The sequence below is a fragment of the Anabrus simplex genome, chromosome 14 (assembly GCF_040414725.1).
Source record: "Anabrus simplex isolate iqAnaSimp1 chromosome 14, ASM4041472v1, whole genome shotgun sequence".
In the NCBI taxonomy this organism is placed as follows: Eukaryota; Metazoa; Arthropoda; class Insecta; order Orthoptera; family Tettigoniidae; genus Anabrus; species Anabrus simplex.
Window position 1 is genome coordinate 88,645,239 of NC_090278.1, and position 19,191 is coordinate 88,664,429.

Consider the following 19,191-nt stretch of genomic DNA (forward strand, 5'->3'; position numbering starts at 1 on the left):
GAAGTAAAGACTGTAGAAAAATTTAAATATTTAGGTGAAATATAATCACATATAACCTGAACGAGAAACCAGTATGGCAAAAGAGAATAGATAAACTGGTTACAGCACAGCATGTTACCAAGAACACAATCATATAATAGCAACCAAACTGAAACACTACAAAACACTCACCCAGCCAAAAATTACATATGCATGTGAAACATTACTCAAAACAACAAACACAGTTGCAATAGATAGAGTACCAGTACTCAAGTTAGAAAGGAGAATATTGAGGACCTGTTTAAATAAAAATTATAAAGTAAACAGAGTCTGGAGACTAGTTTGCAATGAAACCGTTTATAAAGAAATAGAACCTGTGACTAGCATAATGAAAAAGAAAGAAATATCATTCTTAGGGCATCTAATACGATCACCAGAAAATAGAATCAGTAGAAAAATAATAGAAAAATTATGGAAGAGTAAGAGTAAGAATAATATTAGATGGATCACTGAACTTAAAGAAGACTTGAGTGAGTGAGTGAGTGAGTTGCATATTACAATAGAAGATTTAAAATACAAAACAAATACACTCAAGATATTGAAAGATAAACACACTAGACTAAAGCCAAAAATCAACAAGCAGAGAAGAGGAAGAGTGATTCCAGAAGCAGAAAGAAAATTACGTTCAGAAAGGATGAAACGATATTGGGCTGACAAAAAGAAGAAATTATCATCTTCATTTCCCGTTTCCAGCTTCATTAACAGCGAAAGAAGAAAAATCCCCATAAACCTGACTAAAGTAGTCCTATGTTGGCTAAAAAATTAAAATAAATATTCATTATTGATCATAAAGTAATGTGTAATGTGACAGAAGACCTCACATTTCCCTTCCCACCAGAGTCCCAAGAAGGTGCTGGTTTGGCAGTGATTAAAAAAAAAAAAAAAAAAAAAAAAAAAAAGGACAGTATATTCAATATCTCGACTTGCCTCTGTTCGTGTGAGCATCTCTTGAAGTCTCTTCACTTCGGTCTGGAGCTGCTCGATCTCCTGTGAGTTAGGTGCTGGTGTAGCCATTGGAGCAACAAAGGGAAGACCGGCATGGCGACGAGTGTGGTGAGCCTCGAGATACACATCACTCATGAACATCTTGCCACAGTGGGAGCACTGAGAATGAAACATAAGACAATGAAATATGATAGAAAAACATGTAAACCAGTACAATTTATCAGAGAGGAAGAAATACCTGGTTCAAGACTGCATAGCCATAGATCTTTCCAAAGCCTTTGATAGAGTGCATACCTGCCAACTTTCGAAAAGAGAAATCCGGAAGATCCTTAAGCGGAAATTTTTTAACAACACGCGCATGCGTAACAGTCTTGAGACATAATGGAAAAGGACGGCAGGGGGGGGGGGGATTATAAAAAATACTAATACAAGTCAAATACAGAAGAACCTCAGTGCATCGTTCCCGGAACTGTGGTTTTCCCGTATTCATCGTTGAATTTATTCGGTCCCAAAAATGTTCCTTATAAACCAATGTTAAATTTCCCCGCATCTATCGTTTCTCGATCGTCGAAAAATGGTTTGTCCTCGGTCACACTTTTCCCGCATTGATCGATCGTACGTAAGAAAAATATACGCAAAAGTTTTTTTTTTTGAATTTAGAGGGACTGCTCAATACTTTTAGCATATAATAGCGGCAACCTGTTACGCGAGAATGTACGAACGATTCGGAGTTGCTAGTCTTGAACAAGGATCTTGTAGGCTGGAGTGCTGTGCGCAGGTTATACACGGGCAACCTCATTACGAGCCCCCTGGTGCCAACGCTTCTCCTCGACCCACTAACCGACTCCTAGAAGTATTCTTATTTACAAGAATTAAAACGTAGACGGCGTAAAACTCAAATTTGCCACCATTTTCTGTGTTGGTATAGGCTGACTAGGGCTGCCAACTTCGTATAATAAGAAGAGAAAAAAGCGTAGAGCGCCAGATTCGTTTTAATTAGTCACAGGGTGATTAATCGCGCCGTACCTTGTGGAGTGTGTGGGATACTAGAGGCCTGTCGACCGCTTTGTTGCCCTCTACCCAATAGACTTGTTACAAGCCGGACCAAAAATCTTTTCTCATAGCCTAATCTTGTAACTAGTTCCTACGTTGGCAGCTTCGCACAAGCCGCTGTGACATTATTTGAGACGCGCCGCGTTGAATTTCTAACCCCTGTGACATCGCCTGAGCTGAGCTGCGGGAGCCGCGCCCTATTGGGTATATAAACCTATCGTTCGCAAAGGGTCTACGGAATCTTTTCCTAAATACAGGTTATCGCCGTAATATCCACCTATATGTTTAAATTGCAATAAGAGAACTGAACTTAAAGGTTTTCAATTATTACGAATTGTGTAAAGAAACGTGAAACGAAACGGCGTAAAAGTCACGCTTTTTATTTTCACCTCGTAGGCCTATAACATGGTTGCAATATTTTGATACCGTTTTGTATAGTATGAGCTAAATGGTTAGCACGTGTTGCCCTTTGGTTCATGGGGTCTCGATTGTGTCGAGGATTTTAACTTTCCTTGATTAATTCCATTTTCTTCAAAATCGCAGTCTGCTACTTTTATTGTTTGGGAACATCTTATTGAATGAAGTGGCAGTTCAGGTCGAACAGATGACAAAAGCACGGTGATAATCGATAACATGATTATCGATACATTTACCGGTCGAATTTCAAACACTGCATCTCGTATTACCAGCTACTATCGAAAGTCAAACAAATCCGATTTGACCTCAGAAAGCGAAACCGAGCGCGGATATTCAAAATCCGTACAATAACGTTGTTCATCCGTACGACCGTAAAACACACTCAAAATCCGTGCATTTCACGGAAAAACCGGAATACTTGGCAGGTATGAGAGTGGAACATGGAATATTATTAAAGAAATTGGAGGGAATAGGATTGGACGTAAGGGTTACACCAAACCACCGCCGTCTCAATATCTATATACTGCCTGCTCTGTGCCGCGAGGATTGCGTTTACACCGACATTGCAGATGGCAGCACTTACCGCACCCACAACACATGTTTGTTAAATGAGAGTTGGTCCGTAACACCAATATAAAATGAAAAATAATCCTTAACATGTTACTAATTGAGAAGATAATGCACATACAGAAACTAACATTTCACATTTGAGTTTGGCTTAAGATACAGAAACGTAAAATATATGACATCTTACCATTTACAGTAGATATGTTAGGATCATCCCATGCTGCATGGTACATACAAATTTCAGAATTTTTTCGACACGAGTAATGTAGCACCTTTTTAGTCCTTTTGTTACTGTTATTTACCAGCAGTGGACACAAAGAAATTTCTATCACTATTTCGCTGATCCTTTGTTCATGAACAGATTTCAGGATACGTTTTATAGCACACATGCAGTGCATTCATCATGTCTTTAAATCCACCACCCAATCTCACTGAACTAAATAGAGCTTCTATTGCGTCTCCAGAAAATAATCTAGTGAGAACATAATATAACCGATTTTTAAAAAGATAAGAGACACATTCCACTATAGATTTCACAGTTAGCGAGACACCATTTGCCGTTTCATTAGTCAGACACTTCAGTTTTTCACGTTTTGATTCCAACCGAATTATTTTAACGTACTCGATGAAATCATCATTCAACCATTGTAAGTATCTATTTTATCGGATGGTGAATAGAAATGCACACAATCTGGATTGTTTTGTCGTAAGGCGTTACAGTAATCACTTCTGAACTAAAAGAGATAGATCGGAGACTTCTAAGTCTTTGCCGAAGAAGTAGGCAGGAGAACTAGAGAACTTCTTTCAAAGTCGGATTGCAAGAAAACACAACACTTTATTAGCGAGAGCAGGAGATTTTACAATATCTGTGCCGCATACCACCTTCAACATTCAACACGCAAACGAACTTGTCACTGGTTCGGTCGTAGAGGAGCCGTTCCTGATCAGCCATTTAATCGTCAATCACTGTTACATTCCTCTCTGTTGGTCTGAGAGTTTTACATTCAGCTCTAAGTCTTTCCTTCACTAATTGGGAAATCCTGACAAACACTATCAACATTTTCCATTTAACTACCTGTCCAGAGTACTTTGTGACGGAGCTGACACTAGACCAGGAGTCCTGCCATATTCGTAACCGTTTGGGATACTATTCCCCACGCCACATAGTACCGCGTGATTTGTTCTGACTGCCCGGATTTTGTCTTGCGAAAATTATGGATTTGATTAAAAACAGTCGTTTCTCCTTTATATTTGGCCGCTTCCTTTACTTTATTCAGACGATCGATTTCCGTGTTGTCTTCGAATTTCCTCTGCAGTCTTTTAACTTCGTTATGGTTAGTCATCAGCTGTTACCGCAGTCTCAGAATTCTTGATCGGAGCCTCTAATGTCTGATTTTCTAATCACTGCTGTCATTCTTACTCGTTGGAATACTGACTTGTATTGAAACATCGTTGTTCAAATGAATTTCGTACTCGTCATCCAATGTATTTCCAGCGGTTGAAGAGCTTGTTTCATCACAGATTTCTTCCGAAGATCTTGTCGCTGTCTGGTCTTTCGTGGAGCAATTTTTCTGGTTTGAAGGTAATGGGGATAATTCGAAGACCGACTAGGCACGCTCTCTGGCTTCAATATATTTTTCTTTTAGTTTTATCTTTTATCTCCATCTCTAAAATTCAGGCTACAAATGCGAGAATAATCGGATAGAATCCTTTGATTGCCCTTGGTTGATCCTTGCCTAGATATAGCGTTAAGCCAATATTCCTAAAGTCGTTTACTTGGGGGATAACAGGAATCCTCACACCTGAAGAATTTGTATTTCCTGCTTTTGATATACAGATAGGAACACAACAATTAATCATTTTACAACCGAAGACACACACACAAATGCTCGATTCAAACGCACAATAACGTGGGTACGGAGATAAATTAGGTGCGTTAGCTGGCGCCCCTAGCGGAGGTTCGTGACACTAAGAGCTCACGCTGAGAAGCATGTTAACCGCATAGCATAGAGCAGGCAGTATATAGGATTGAGACGGCGGTGCACCAAACACAGTAGAGACAATACGCGACACTTATGTATTTCGCCTTGCTAAAGTGGGAGACAATTCGACGGTGGCGCTCCTAGTGACTTGACTTGAACAAATCGCGCTAAATTCAAATATCAATGGAAATGTATATACGGAAGTGGATAAATAAATTACGTCTAGAAAGAAAGTGGTATTGAGATATTAACTTCGACGTTGCTAAAGCAATTCTGGATAAATGAATGAAGAATTATTTAAAAGGTTATTATTCAAAGACTGAAATTAGACACATGAACAAGATATGAAATGGGCTGCTGTAAAATGGCTTGATCTTTCATTTATGCGTTACTTTTTTAGCTTTAGCATTCCTGCCTGAACTTTTACGGTTGGATTTGTCTTTTTTCTCATTTAAAAAACATTGTATGATCACATTAAGACACTTGTCAATAAAAATATCGGCACATTCCTTACACACATGATGCAATGAATTAATATTTAAAAGCTGGACAATTTTCCTCTTAACATGAAGCCTACTAACAGAAAGAAAAACTATAAAATTCTGGCTTTAATCTGAGAAGATGGATTAAAGAAAAAAAAAAGTATGAAAATGTTGTCGATAGTGATGCTTTGAGTAATATTTACGTACAATTAGAGTAAAAATGTAACATACCCTTGGCTGTATAGTCGAGGATTTTTAAAGTCGCTGGCCTGGAAATGATCTGAACAGAACTTATAATTCTTATATAAGCGTAACGTCCCTTCTTTCTTGTACACCTTATCCAAATCACTTCTGTGACATTTCAAAACCCACAGATCACACCTACAACAACACATCGGTATTGAAGGTTAACTGCTGCACTATACAATAAAATATGCGTATTACATTTTATGCCAGTTAAAATATGGGTCGGGCAGGTCAGAAGATTATGAAGTACTATAAAAATCTCTGTCACTGGAAGAATATATATGCAAACATAATATTACTTACATGTTCTTGTCACGAGGGAACCTGAAGAACAACCGCGCATTTTTCTCTACTTCGTAATTACTACAGCCAAACACAGCACATACCTTTCCCCTCATGTTGAGGAGATATCAAGGAATGACACGCTACTATTTAATTATGTCAGCTCACTGAAAACGCATAAATAACACCAAAAACTTCACACAAAAATACACGTGCTCTTATGAGAGAATCAGTACTGTTCAGGTCTATCCGCTAGAGTGAGCTCCAATTAGTTGTCCCTCGATATCTCGCTCAGTGTCGTGTATTGTCTCTACTGTATTTGGTTATACATTGGATAAAAACATTTCTAAATTCAAGGGTTCAGAAAGTCAAAGTAGGAAATAATGTATCGCAGGAAGAGAAAGTTCGGAAGGGAATTGCACAGGTTAGTATAATCGGTCCGTTACTTTTCTTAATACACGCAAATGATTCAGGGAACAATATAACATCGAAAATAAGATTGTATGCAGATGACACAATTGTTTATATGGAAATAAATAACATTGAGGATTGTTCAGAATTACAAAGGAACCTTGAAAGTATCCAACAATGGGTTGAAGAAAATAATATGAAGGTTAATGGAGGCATATCAACTGTTACAACTTTTACAAACAGGAGCTTTAAAACTGAATTTGAATATACTTTGGATGAGGTAGTTATCCCAAAACATGGCAAGTGCAAATACTTAGGTGTGAGATTTGAAAGTAATTTGCACTGGAAGGGTCATATTGATGATATTGTTGGGAAAGCATACAGATCGTTACATGTCATAATGAGGCTACTTAAAAGATGCAATAAAGAATTAAAAGAAAAAAGTTACTTAAGTATGGTTCATCCATTATTGGAATATGCAAACAGTGTTTGGTATCCTCACCAAGAATACTTAATAAAAGAAATAGATAGTGTGCAGAGGAAAGCAGCAAGATTTGTAACAGGTGATTTCAGGAGAAAGAGTAGTGTATCAGAAATGTTAAAGGAACTTGGGTGGGAAACTTTAAGTAAGAGAAGGGAGAAAACTAGACTTATAGGATTATATAGAGCCTATACAAGAGAAAAAGGATGGGGAGATATCCGTGAGAGGCTTCAGTTGGAAAATAATTATATCGGCAGGACAGACACAAATATAAAATTAGAAGGAATTTTAGCAGAAGCGATTGGGGTAAATTTTCATTCATTGGGAAGGGTGTGAAGGAGTGGAACAGTTTACTAGGGGTAGTGATTGATCCTTTTCCAAAATCTGTACAGATATTCAAGAAGAGAATAAACAGCAACAGAGAAAGTAAATTAAGTGTTAGAGGGCATTCGACCAGTGCAGGTTATTGTAAATTTTAAAAAATGTGTGTGAATAAATTAATTCCATCGCCTGGTCTAAGGAGTCTGGACAGCCAAAGTAGGGGACTGCCTGTAGGGATGAAGTACAGTGGGGACTTTGAGGGCCCTGGGACCGCTACGGTAGCTGTGAAGGCCCTTCAGGAACTCTGAAAAGTGGTGGCAAAAGGGGCTCTGGTTAAGACGCAGAAAGTCGTTATGCTACTTAGGTTCCAGAATGGGTAAAAAAAAAAAGTTTTAAAATGCAGTTGTATAGTATCATTTGAAGTAATTCCACATACTGTATATCAGTTGACTATATTTGTAAGTAGTACAGGAGATATTATAAGTAGAATTTTGTAAACAATATAAATTTATTAAGGATGAGCTGGGTGTTTAATAGAAAAAATTGTTAGCGTAAATTGTATAATATTGTATTATAAGAAAATTTTCTTCTCTTGTTAATTTAATATTTAGTGCTTGACAATAATGTATTTTAGTGTACCATTTGCCACCGAGGTAGACACCTCATTTACAAATAAAGAGATTTTGATTTGAATTCTTGGTCAGGTGCTCTAAATATTAGATTTAATACTTTTATCTATTTAAAACAACTTCCCAAAAGTATCGGTTAACAAAAGACAATGTAAATTGAAAGTTTTTCCTGGTTGTTGTTCTATCTAAAACGGTTCCTAAAAATTACTTCTCCATGTCAACAGGGATCACTTTTTAGTATAGAGGCTGAACATTTTAAGGGCAATCAGGGAAATCTGTCAACAGGACTATTTGTTCAAACCTAATTCTATGAGAAACCCAGAACACGGAAGGGGAAAGGTTTCTCCAGCTTTGATCAGCATTCCTTTAACACTCTGAAGACAAGCGCCGTGCAAAGTAAATCGATGGTAATGTTCTGTGGAGGTTGAGTGACATACGTCGTTGGTGAGATTAAGTACTTATATATCCATTTCAACGTACACAAGACGTTACCGGAGTGCTCAAACACATTCTGCAGTGCTTGTACTTCATTCAAAACATACCCTGTAGCAGCACATCATCGAAACCTAATTCTATCATGATGCTAAGTTGATACTAACAAAGCAGCTTCATAGTCGCACGGTTTGAGCGGCCGACAACTAGAACCAATTTATACAATTAATGCAATTTTTCCATTTCTCAACAATTAGTATGTACGTTGTGTTTCATAAATGTATCATTGTGTGTGTGTGAAAACGTAACTTTTCATGTTTTTAATACGCATTGTGAAAATTTAAAAAACTGAAAGCACTAAAAAAGGTTTTTTAAAAATGTATTTATGAAAGTTACTGGTTTTTGCTCCAATTTTGAATAGATAACGGCCTCTTCTACAATTCCATATTACAAGGAGAAGTGCCACCTCTCTGAAATCACTACTAACACATTGAAGACTGAGCAGGTGAAGTTAGATCTTACACTGTAGACTGAAAGGAGAATTGGAAGAACCTGCATCAACAAAAAATACCAGAAAGATGGACGGTGGCGGATAATACCTAACAAAGTCGTGTACAAAGAGCTAGAACCCATTACAGATACTATGCATAAGAGGAGATAGGAATTCTTTGGACATATCATGAGGATGCAGGATTCGAGACTTCTGAAACAACTAGTACAACACAATCTCATCTCAAAAAATACCACAACAGGATATAAATGGATCAGAGAAGTAAGAGAGGATCTGAAGGAAATAGACCTTACAACAGAAGACATCTATATATATAAAATAAGAGTTTTGTCTGTACATTGCTCAGAATTAGAAAAGAATGGCATTTCTGTATCGGTCATGTCCACAGTAACAAGAAAATGCATTTTTTACTTTTCCGTAATTTCTGTCTGTCTGTCTGTCTGTCTGTCTGTCTGTCTGTCTGTATGTATGTACACGCATCACGAGAAAACGGCTGAAGAGAATTTAATGAAAATCGGAATGTAAAGTCGGGGGATGAGCCGCTACAATCTAGGCTATAAATCATTTTATTCACGCTGAGTGAAATGGTAGTTTAGGGGAAGGCCTTAAATTTAATTATCGAATATTTATATTATTAGCGGTCCTATCGATAAATACTATATAACTAAAGTTATATATAATTCAATTTCCAGTCATTTATATCTTATACATTTTTACCATACCGGCTCTGATAACACAGATATTAATGAATTTGTATTTTTGTTGCTAAGTCCATATCAACGCCGAGCCACGAGAAAATGGGTTAACAGAATTTAATGAAAACCGCTATGTAGAGTCGGGGATAAGAAACTACAGTCTAGGCTGTAAATAATTTTTATTTTCCCCGAGATGAAATGGCAGTTTAGGGGAAGGCGCCTAAAATTAATTTTAAATACCGGTACCTATGTTATTGGTGCTATAGAAAAGTACGGTACTACATAACAAAAGTTATAGACAGTACAATTTCCGATCATTTATGTTTCATTCAGTTTTACCGTAGCGACTATGATGAGAGTGGTATTTCAGAAGGCCTACAATATCCAAAGCGCTTAACACTGATCAACAATTACTTTACATTGACCATTGTTTGTTGTGATGTTCTTCGTTTCTTATGGTGCCGCTCAACTCCGATAGATGGGATTTCTACTGTGTACCGAGTATAACAGCCTGACTGAACATTGGCGGGAAATAGCTGGGGAGTTGGGAAACTTTCTTCTTTAGCATGCCATTCCTCTGGTTCATACATTTTCTGATACTGCAGGTACGTAACACACTGATTCAAATATAGCATTCACCAGTATCCAGTAATAGGGAAATAGTGGGTTCGGGCCCCACTGTCGGCAGCCCTGAAAATGGTTTCCATGGTTTCCCATTTTCACACCAGGCAAATGTCGGGACTTACCTTAATTAAGGCCACGACCGCTTCCTTCCACTTCCTAGGCCTTTCCTAACCCATCGTCGCCATGAGACATATCTGCGTCGGTGCGACGTAAAGCAAAAAAAAAAAAATAGCATCATAGCATTCGAGCTATTCAATCCCTACTCTGAGACACTGATTGGAATAAGCAGCGTGCATATTTAACGGAATAATGACAGAGGAGTGTTCATGGCAGTCTGCGACCTGATTGCTCCAGCTCTGGAAATTTGGACTGTTAGATCGGCACCGTAGTACTGTTCGTTGAAAGGGAGAAAATGTGCAGTTTATCATTTGATCGAGTATTTTATATGATAACATTGCTTTCAATCGCTACATTCCTACTGACGTTTTTGTAATGACCTATGTTGAATTCAGTTAGGAAAACCACCAAGTCAGTCTTTCTGAGAATCCCGTAGCGAAGCACGGGTACATCAGCTAGTCACAAATAAAATAAAACTGAATACAAAACTCAAGAATACAAACTTCCACTTTACCCTTACATGAAACAAACCAACAATACGCACATTTTCAACTGAGGAAAGGTCATGAAAATCGGAGTGTCTGAAGAAGTACTGGGAGGACCGCAAAGCCCGGACAATCCCTTCAGACAGATCTGAACGATGGGCTGAGTAAAGTGATCCTATGCGGTCATAAAAGAAGAAGAAAACTATTATTCATTTTTCATAAATTATTTTCAAAGTTTAATTTATTTTTCAGCTTTACCAATAATAGTATGCTCAAGGTATACAGTAGAACCTCGATAATTCGAAATAGGTTAATTCAAAATCTCGCCTAATTTGAAGCAGCTCTCGTTGCCGGAAACATGAGGTACGGTTTTGCATGTTATTTAAATTGTTTAATTCAAAATATGGATAATTCATAATTCGAAAAACAATGTCAGTCCCGTTACCAAAATTCAGACTTTTAATTCGAAACTGCCTGTACATTAAAAAAAAAAAAAGTATTTTACAGAGTAATTTAAATTCAAAATTTCTCCGCGTTCTAAATTACTCCGCGTCATGACAAAACGCATCTTTCGGAACGTCAAGGAGTATCTTTGCGCACTTTCACCACCTTGGCGTGTCTACAGTGCGCTTCATATTTGCTGTGTTTGAGCGGAATCGTAATTATTTTGTATTCGGTGTTTTTAGGAATGCCACGGTATCACTTAGCAGGCAGTGTGCAGAGAAGTAGAATCCGCGAACGCTGGCGATGCCAACAGTTGGCAAAAAAGCGTGGCTTATAGCCTACAATCAATTCGTAAGCATGAAACAATATCATCAATGCCGAGGAAACTGCAATGTTTGTTTTACTTTTTTTTTTTTTTTTTATTATGCTGAGGCCAAACGGACTTATAGTTTTAAAGGAGGGAATTGCCAGCCGGGAAATGTACTGTGTTGCTATGCAGTGCAAACTGCACACGGCACGGAAGCAAGAGACTGCCTTCCCCTGTCATAGGAAAGTTCGAAAAGCCAAAATCACGTAATTCGAAGTCCAATTTTTGCGTCCCAACGACTTTGAATAACGAGGTTTTACTGTATTCATTTCTGAAATGCTCACAGTTTTGTAAATCAGTGTGATTTATTTTATTTTATTTTATTATGTGTTACACAACTGATGTGTTGATTTTTTGTAATTTGGTTGCAAAAATCACAAAAATTAATTTGAACTGCTTAAGCAAACCCCTGCATACAGGCTGAGTGCAAGAGGGTTAAAATAAAGGTACTTCAATGTTCAATTTTTCCTGAAAAGTAAAAGGAAATCATTTTAGTCACTAACCCTGCCCCAGTTCTTTTAGCAAACATTAAAGCCTTACTCTGGACACTCCTGAGGCATCACTGCTTAACTGCTGGTGATGGTGATGCGTGTGAGCCTCTGGAAATCTCCGTTCTCTCTCCTTCATCTGTTTCTTCATATTTTTTAAGTCATCGTCCTTCTTCCTGCACTCATGCTTGAGTCTATCGATCTCCTAAAACAGGAAAATCAACACAAGGATATCTTAAAGATGCTGAATACTTATAAAATATAATACAATATTCATAATTATTGGTGAAACAGGTCATTCCTTGTTTAACAGTGTGTATCTTTACTCGCTGTTTAATAATGTTTTTGTTTTTTTACAGGTATGTTATAGTGTAATATTTATAAGTTGAAATAGTGTGTTCGACACACTGGAAAGCTAAGTTACATTTGGTAGCAACCTGAGAGCGTATCCGAATGAGACGGTGAGAAGTTACGGGAACACTACACGGTCAAAAGATGCCTGTGTACCTGCAATCTAAGATCACGAATATTGTCCGTCCAGTGGCATTGTATGGAAAAGAGTGCTGGCCTACAACTAAAGCCACGGAGCATTGTCTCCACATCATGGGAATGTTAATTGGACAACGGACATATCGCTATTAGATCATATCCGGAATAACACACTGAGTAAACAGTTTGATACTGCCCCACCCATGAGAAAATGCAATTCTGCAATTTCCTATTTTTTTTTATTTTCTTACAATTTGCTTTACGTAGCACCGAAACAGACAAGTCTTGTGGCAACGATGGAATAGGAAAGGCCTAGGAGTGGGAAGGAAGCAGCCGTGGCCTTAACCCGGCATTACTCGCTAGGTCCTTACGTGCACCGTTACTCGCTGGTGAGTGCAGCGCTCACCTTTATGTTTAAAGGCTATAATATGCCCATATAAAGATGCAGGTATTCTTAATATGTTCATCTGAGATAGTTATTTATTAAGGAACATGGCCGAGTGGAGTGGCTATGGAGAAAAGCTGTACATTCAGGAGACACGCGAGTTCGATCCCCACCATTAGCTGTCCTGAGAATGGTTTCCTCTTTACGCTTCCAGGCAACCGGGGCAATTTCTATTCATAGACTACAGCCGATTCCTTCCAACTATATTAGCCAACTTTGTTCACCATCATTTATTTCATCTTTATTAACTCCTCATCTGAGGATGGCGTCAGGAAGGGCATCCGACCGTAAAACAAGCTATGTACATTGATATCACAGATTGCTATAAACGAAAGTTCCTCTCCTTCCCCAGAACATGCAGACACTCTGAAACAGAGTTATGATTACTTTCGTAAACCTCATCTGTTTCATTACCATCAGTCTCGATGTTCAAGACCTTTCCTGCTTCGTTTCACCCAACTACGAAAGTATCTGATCACTGGATGCCACAATAACTTGTAAATATTGTCTAACAACAGCCACAGTATAAACATTTCACATTAAATGCAAGCGTAAAACAAATCCTGACTTATTACAATACGCAACATATAAGTAGAACAGTTCCTCGCGACTGAGCGCACCGCTCACCAAACATACACTGCCGTGCCTAATAATGAATTGCGGGTGTTTATTTTCAAAATTAATGAAAATGACTGACACATCCCCTCCATAACAATCTGTTACAAAGGTACAGAGACTTTCAAAGGTGGAGGTCTTGAAACATTCCAACTGAAAGCAATGTAGTACGAAGGTGAGCGCCGCGCTCACCATGCGAGTAACCGCGGGTTAATTAAGGTACAGCTCCAGCATTTGCGTGGCATGAAAATGGGAAACCACAGAAAACCATCTTCAGGGCTGCCGACAGTGGGGTTCAAACCCACTATCTCCCAAATGCAAGCTCACACCTGTGCACCCCTAACCGAACGGCCAGCTCGCCCGGTATTTTATGTTGCAGCGTTGCAGCGACACAGATAGGCCTTATGACTACGGGACAGCAAAGGGCTAGGAGTGGTCAATAAGTGGCAGTGGCTTTAAGCATTCGCCTGGTTTAAAAATGGAAAACCATGGAAAACCATCTTCAGGGCTGCACTATATCTCGAATGCATGTTCACAGCTGCGTGACCCTAACCACACGGCCACTTGCTTGGTGAGAGAGAAAATGCAAGGAGTACCGCTACGATGGTAAGGCAACTGTCGCCAACATATCTTTCAACCATAAGGTTGAAGGCGGAGACTTAGAGGCAAACCTAAGTGATGACAACAGGACACCATCAATGCAGATATGAGAATGTGCAGCATATATTCGACTGAATCCCAGAACAGAACAAAGGGACAAGTAAGATCCAAAGAGCTGTCCCAATGCTAGGGAGATGATGATATATATGAGTCGTCTATTTGCAAAACCGGCCATCTCCAAATGGTTAATTTTTTCAGGAGACCAAACAAATGTATAAAATATATATAAATAGATTTAGAATTATTTGTATTTGCTTTATCACTTATAAATAGCAATGTAAGGAATGTTACAGAATGCCAATGTTTTATTCGTATAATTATTTGAAATATTTAAAGTTCAAATTTGGAGATGGCCGGGTTTGCACTAAACTAAAGAAACTGAAGAAATGAAAATTTACAAAAAATGCTTTATTGGAAAGTTAACTTAAAAAATCAATGCAGTATAAAAAGTCAATGTATTGACACAAAATGAACCAGAACTAAATTTTTAAAAATTAAACTTTAAAAACACTAAACATGAAATTAAACATTAATGCCACTGTATACACTGTGCTCACATGCATCTCCCTCATCTTCTGGGTTGTTTTGTGGAAGGTTATTGTTATCAATGAGTTCTTTGTAAAACTTAAGCACTTCAACATTTCTCCACTGAGTCCCAAAATGTTTAGTCAACAGACATTCAACATCTTTTGCCTTTAAATTGTTTACTATTTTACCAGCATTTTTGCCTTTCTAACAAATGCCTAATTTTATTCCAACGTCTATTCTGTAGTTGGGTTCACCTTGAATTAACACTGAATTACCTCCTTTGGATATGGTCAAAATAACGCTTTTCGCAGCAGAAAATTTGAAGTGCCATTTCCCTGTAGGCTTGAAAATAGAAATACATTCTGTTTTCCAGTCAAAGTCGGGAACATTGCCATCTTTTCCTAGATGGAATAATTTGCCATACTGAGAAAGAACATTATGAAATTCCTCAGGTTGTATTAAAGTTTCTATTTTCTTTGTTTGTTTTTCAATGAGCCCGAAAACTCTATCGGATGGTAAAAATGAATGGCCTGTCACAGGGAAAATCAACTCAATTTCCTCAATGATTTTAGGTGCCTTTGTGACAAACCAAAAGGAGAGCATTGATATGATAGAATTTTTGTTTTGCCCCCCACATCCATCAGCAAAACACCTTATAGAAGAAACATTGGACATATCAGTAGTAATTAGCTTATGATAAAGCACTGATGCTATTTCATTGGCTCCTTTCGGCAAATCATTTTCACCCCATGAATAAATAAATGTGTTATCTGTCAATGGCTTTATTTGAAAAACCACTCACGATGGTGAAATTGTGTAAATACACTTGCCTATTAAATATGTTGCCTGGTCTGGAATTTCAGGCATAGGGAAATTTTTTTGACAATCAAAAGAGAGAGATTCAGCAAATCATCTCTCTTCTTTCATTAGTTGGTAAAATACTTTAGTCCTCATTTTATGCAGGTTTTTTTCTGTTCTTAAGACCTCTGGATTGTCAGCCAGTTTAATTCTTTCATCTAATTGAAGACACTTGGAACATACATCCGTACGTGGGAAGCCAAATCCAATGTTAAAGCATGCGGTGAAAATTTAGCGAAAAATACTTTCTTTTACCCATAATTCAGTGACAGTTTGGGAGTTATACATGCACCACATTTTCTTAATATTTAACTCACTACTTATATTCTAACGAAAATATGATTCCAGACCTCTGAATTGCTTTATGAAACTTATAACTGCATCCCTCTTTTGTGAATATATCTGGGCTCTACGGTCACCTCCCCTATTTTCTTTTGACATTAAACCAGACTTTTGAAAACATTTTGTCACTCCCTGTACTCTGTGTTTTGTAATACCTAATACACTTAGAAATGTTTCCCTGTACACAGGAATTTTGGTTGTCTTTCAAATGAAAGTGTTTTTGCTTCCCTGGTGGCAGCACTAGGCCTATGTCAAACTGGAGGCATAACGTCAATGTACTTCAGAATGAAGCAATCTTGTTTTATTTTGTCAGGATATGTTGAATGCCCACACACTGGAGGTTTCGGCCTTTCACTTGAAGCACAATATCTGTTTGAAAACAAAACACCCCCATTATTGTGCAAATTCAAATTTATTAATTTTTTTTTTTGGGTAGTGGCTTTATGTCGCACCGACACAGATAGGTCTTATTGTGACGATGGGATAGGAAAGGCCTAGGAGTTGGAAGGAAGTGGCTGTGGCCTTAATTACAGTACAGCTGCAGCATTTGCCTGGTGTGAAAATGGGAAACCACGGACAGCCATCTTCAGGACTGCCGACAGTGGGATTTGAACCCACTATCTCCCGGATGCAAGCTCACAGCCGCGCGCCCCTAACCGCACAGCCAACTCGCCCGGTAATTCAAAATAAATCAGCGATGTTTAAAAACATATTTTACTGAACAACATCAAAGCATAACCTTAAAAGATACACTTACCTTTCCCTTTTCTGTTTTTCTCATTTCCAAGAAGCCGGATTCCTCTGCCTTTTTCTGGCCCTTTCAGGTGTCTCTTCATCGACCTTAGTGTCCATTTTTCCCAATATAATTATAATAGCTACACAGTTCTATGAAAAAACCACAACTTTCCTTACAAAAGAACTACAACACCTACAATAGCCACCATGAATCAGCTATTCTTTCTCGCACAATTGCTGCGATTGTCTGTCCTCTAGCATTAAGAGGAGATGGCCGGTGTTGCAACTCATAACCATACGCAGACGGCCGTGTTTGCAACTAACTCCAATTTTTTATGAAGTAAATAGGCCTAAGCTGGTTGTGTAAAAGTGGACAGAGAACACATTCAGCACAAAAAGTGGATTTCAATGGATTTCGTTTGTTTGGGAGATGGCCGGTTTTGCAAATAGCCGACTCATATGTATGTGTGAAAATAGTGTATCATATTTTTGTGAAGAATGCCATAATAATTATTATTATTTAACTTACATTGTTCAGGCTAAAATTTTGTAATGAATGAGCTTACCTTTACTGATAAAGAAAGTTCATGTTGTAGAAGTTCAACACTGTTATACAGGTGCTGTTCAGAATACATCAGGTAATCAACAGCCAACTGTGCCAGCCGAAATAATTTAACAAAATTAGGGTCTAAAATTTTGACATCATATTCGTTATTTAGACTGTAGTTCACAATGTTGTTGAGGTTCTCGTGCAGTCTCATCAGGTCTCTCTCTTGTATTAATCGGTCCACGTCAAGAGTATCTGAAATTGAAACGAAGAGAAAAATTACATCTTGAAATAACCATCAGGCAAGATATACACTTATATTGAAAGAATGGGCACAAAACAGAGGAATCTTCCTGGTAGCAGTCGCATACAAGAAGATCCTGTAAAACGTTCTTCAAAACAGAACAGGACCAATAATAGACAGAAAAATCGGGAACTATCAAGGTGGTTTAGAAAAGGCTGTCGTGCAGAATGGATTCTAAATTTGAAAATTATAAACCGGTATAACCTAATATGAGACTCAACAATCAGAAACCTAGCCTACTCTGGGACAGCAAAATACCCTAGAAAGTCAATTTTTTCTTCTGGCCGTTTCCCAGTTTTAGTGGGGTTTAACACTTTGTTTGGAAATGGCCCAGCTTTACAGCTGGATGCCCTTCCTGGCGCCAGCCCTATGAGGAGGAATGTATTCACTATTGCATGTTTCTGTAATAGTTGGTAGTGATGTGTGCAGATGAAGTGATGTGTATTAAGAACACAAAAAACCTCACCTGAGCCAGAAGAATGAGAGGATGGTTGCCTAGTTGTACTTCCTCTTAAAACAATAATCACCACCACCAGAAGAATGAACATACACAGCTAAAAACCGCAGGCCTGATCTGGAATCAAACCCTAGACCCTCTAGACTGACGGTGAGAACTCTTACTTCTAAGCTCATGAAGGCGAGTTCCATCCCGGTAACGGCGTAAAATTCTGCAACTTGGCTTCTCCAAAAACCGTAAAAGTACTTAGTGGGACGGTAAACCCATATTATTGCCGGGCTGAGTGGCTCAGACGGTTAAGGTGCTGGCTTTCTAACCCCAACTTGGCAGGTTCGATCCTGGCTCAGTCTGGTGGTATTTGAAGGTGCTCAAATACGACAGCCCCATGTCGGTAGATTTACCGGCACGTAAAAGAACTCCTGCGGAACTAAATTCCGGCACCTCAGCGTCTCCTAAGACCTTAAAAAGTAGTTAGTGGGACGCAAAACAAATAGCATTATTAAACCCATATTATTATTATTATTATTATTATTAGCCTATTATTATTATTTTGCCATGCTTCAGTCATTCTCCGTTCAGTTTTCTAAAGTAATTCTGACAATTCCATTAAAACCACTGTAAGAAAGCAAGGATCATTTGGATGATTAGTAACGAACCTATTCTGTCCCAGTCAACTCTTCCTCTTCGTAGGCTGAAACCAAATCCCATTTCCTTGGCAACTTTAGGAAATTCTTCGGGACTAACACCGATTCGCAGATCCATCGTTCGATGAAAGATATTCAAATCAGTGTAATTCTACGACAAAGATTTAGAATCGCAGTATAATGAGCAACATGCAACCCATAAATAATCAATGTTGAATTTCCAAAGTTTTGTTAACTCGCGATTCCTTTCCCCACATTTTACTATCCGGCGATGGTACATTTTATCTACAAATTATATCACAGAAGATAGTCGAATTATGCTACGTTGATAAACGTATTTACAATCAAAGAGAATGTGTTAACAAATATCAACATATTCGAAATTGTTTGTTTACAACATCGAAATCCCAATATATCGCTGTTTCATGATCGACAACCAAAAGAGCGATATGGCACAGCAAGTAGCTCGATTCACACATGCGATGTACATATAACAATTTTTTTAAACAGTACCATCTATTGTCGAATTATACTATTCTGACAGATTAT

General features: G+C 38.1%; 1 protein-coding gene across 1 annotated transcript; it reads right to left on the reverse strand.

Moving 5' to 3' along the window:
- Positions 1-784: 784 nt before the first annotated feature.
- Positions 785-18,768, reverse strand: DZIP1 (DAZ interacting zinc finger protein 1). The gene is made up of 5 exons (XM_067158355.2): positions 18,655-18,768; positions 17,257-17,492; positions 12,071-12,223; positions 967-1,143; positions 785-793 (listed from the first exon to the last, which is right to left on the reverse strand). The coding sequence occupies exons 1-5, from the start codon at positions 18,758-18,760 to the stop codon at positions 785-787; spliced, it is 681 nt and encodes a 226-aa protein (XP_067014456.2). The 5' UTR covers positions 18,761-18,768.
- Between the last annotated feature and the right edge of the window lie 423 nt (positions 18,769-19,191).